We start from the raw sequence: 2,212 nt of genomic DNA, 5'->3' as shown, positions 1-2,212 counted from the left end.
CTCCCTCTCTCCTCTCTCTCTCTCTCTCCTCTCTCTCCCGATCGTCGTGTTGTTTGTGCGAGCATTAAACTGTGCATGTGCACGGAGCAGGAAATATTAAATGCAATTTCCAGTATTTTTTTTCACGTTGCTGGGATGAATTGTGAGACTATAGAGCAATATTGGGATCTACTGAATTAAGGCGACTCATCAATAAATACTCATCACTAAATATTGCCATATTTTGCTATGGCTATGTCCTGACCCCATCACTTCAACTGAATAACTTCCCTTGAAATATTAAACAGTTCTGCTTCATTCTGGCACATTTCTAAAGGTTGGCGAAGTGGGAACATTATATAATAGTGATGCATGTGATTACTGACTACAGCAATATCTTTATCAGTCTAAATTATGAAGATGTACGAATTTATAATGTGAGATTTTATACTATATGGGTCAAAGAAAAACTATAAGTGTAATACTGCTTTAAATTCTTGTTGTTTTTCCCCCAAAAATGTAAAACGTTTTCTGTTTAATTTAAGTGCAATTTTGTTTTAGTTTTTCTGAGCAAAAGATAAATATCATACATTTTCCCCTGATTTACAGAAGAGAGCCACTAAAATGTAATTCAGTGTAACAATCTTGTCAGGCATATTTACAACAAAAATCAATTTATGACATATTAAAAGACTAATTACTTTCACCCCAAATACTAATTAGTTGTAATTTTTAATTTTTAAAATGTGCCACTATCCTAGGTTTTGCCCATTTGTCAGTAAGGTTTTTATTCATTTAAAACACAGTACAATTTCATATGTTCCCTTATTCTTTTATATATTTTAATATGCACAAGTCAGAAAAATAATGTTGTTTGAATTGTTACATAAATATTGTGTTACACTGAATGACAATGTAACATTATTTCAACCAAATTTTGACAGTTTATTCTCCAAAAACTTATTTGAAACCTTAAAAGTAGACACTTTACTTACATTTAATGTGCTTTCTATGAACATAAAATCACTTTTGTAAATGTATTTTGATGCAGACATCTTAACGTCTTTGACCCATATTTATATATATATATAATTGTAAAATCATTGTAAAAAGCAGAAAAGATGTTGAGACTGGGAGGGCGTAGATAACCACATCTATCTCATGAATATTAATTAGCTCACACTGACATTTCAGCCTGTCACAATACTTTTCATTCTGATTTTAATTTGAACTTTTATTAATGTTCCACGACATTTCTTTTCTCCACTCATTTCATTCTTCACTATGCACTGTAATACTAAAGGACTTGTGGGTATGAATAAATAACAGACGATCAGAAACGTAACCAACCAAATATCTTACGTCTCCAATGAAATTGATCCAAAATAACACCAGGGCCACAGATTTCAATCACAAAGCAAGTGCGATGCAGTCTTAGTTCGGTGTGATTCAGCCTGGTCTCCATGAATGTCCTCAGTCTTTCATGGTCTAACAGTTGTGTAGTCGCATGTCTCCTGCCCGTCAGAAGTCCCGTCTGAATGATGAGCCGCTGTAAACTTGATGCTGGAGTAGTTGAGATCGTCCGAGGGGCTGCTGGGTAATTGTGCTAGAGCATAAACAGAGGCTTCATGTTCAGCAAATGCTGGAAGCACCAGACTATAGTCAGGATGATCAAGAGTGCTACTGATGTCTTCATAATCGCAGTCCGCCTGAAGAGAAGAAAAAACACCAGAGTTAGAACAAATGGATAAAGAGTGGAAAATATGACTAATATCCACATACAGACACATGATGCAACTCACTTCTCTAGTTTCTCCCATATCTCCACTGGGCAGATTCTTAGTCGGGCCACGAACCACATCTTTGGGCTGTGTTCCTGTTTTGTGACACCAGATTTTTTGGTTTGTGACAAAAACCTTTTTTTTGACACGACATGCAGCTCTGTGACACAGAAGTCTGGTTTGACTTTGGAAATGCTGTGATTTACTAAAGCAGATGAGAATAAAAATGATTCTATATCAAGTGAATTGATGTGAGAAAGACAGTCACCTTCTTTCTTTTGCCTCCGTCTTAAGTATATAAACGATGAGAATCCAAACCCTGTCAGTATCCCTATAACTATCACCATCACCATGAAGATTGGTGCTAAACCTTGAAAAACAGACAAACACGTCCAATAAATGACTCTAAATGTCCTATATTTAATGAAACTTGAGAAACAAATGTCTCTGCA

General features: G+C 35.4%; 1 protein-coding gene across 1 annotated transcript in view; it reads right to left on the bottom strand.

Annotated features, from left to right (window-relative positions):
* Window positions 1-1,246: 1,246 nt before the first annotated feature.
* Window positions 1,247-2,212, bottom strand: part of LOC107574509 (CMRF35-like molecule 8) — a 4,767-nt gene continuing 3,801 nt past the window's right edge. Inside the window, exons 9-11 of the mRNA XM_016260964.1 lie at window positions 2,029-2,130; window positions 1,782-1,855; window positions 1,247-1,688 (exon numbers count right to left, since the gene is read on the bottom strand). Of these exons, the coding sequence (XP_016116450.1) occupies window positions 1,461-1,688; window positions 1,782-1,855; window positions 2,029-2,130 (404 nt within the window). The 3' untranslated portion in view covers window positions 1,247-1,460. The remainder of the gene's footprint in view (window positions 1,689-1,781; window positions 1,856-2,028; window positions 2,131-2,212) is intronic.

The sequence above is a fragment of the Sinocyclocheilus grahami genome, unplaced genomic scaffold (genome assembly GCF_001515645.1).
Source record: "Sinocyclocheilus grahami isolate Dianchi unplaced genomic scaffold, SAMN03320097.WGS_v1.1 scaffold2255.1, whole genome shotgun sequence".
Taxonomy (NCBI): domain Eukaryota; kingdom Metazoa; phylum Chordata; class Actinopteri; order Cypriniformes; family Cyprinidae; genus Sinocyclocheilus; species Sinocyclocheilus grahami.
This window is presented reverse-complemented; position numbering and strand designations above follow the sequence as displayed.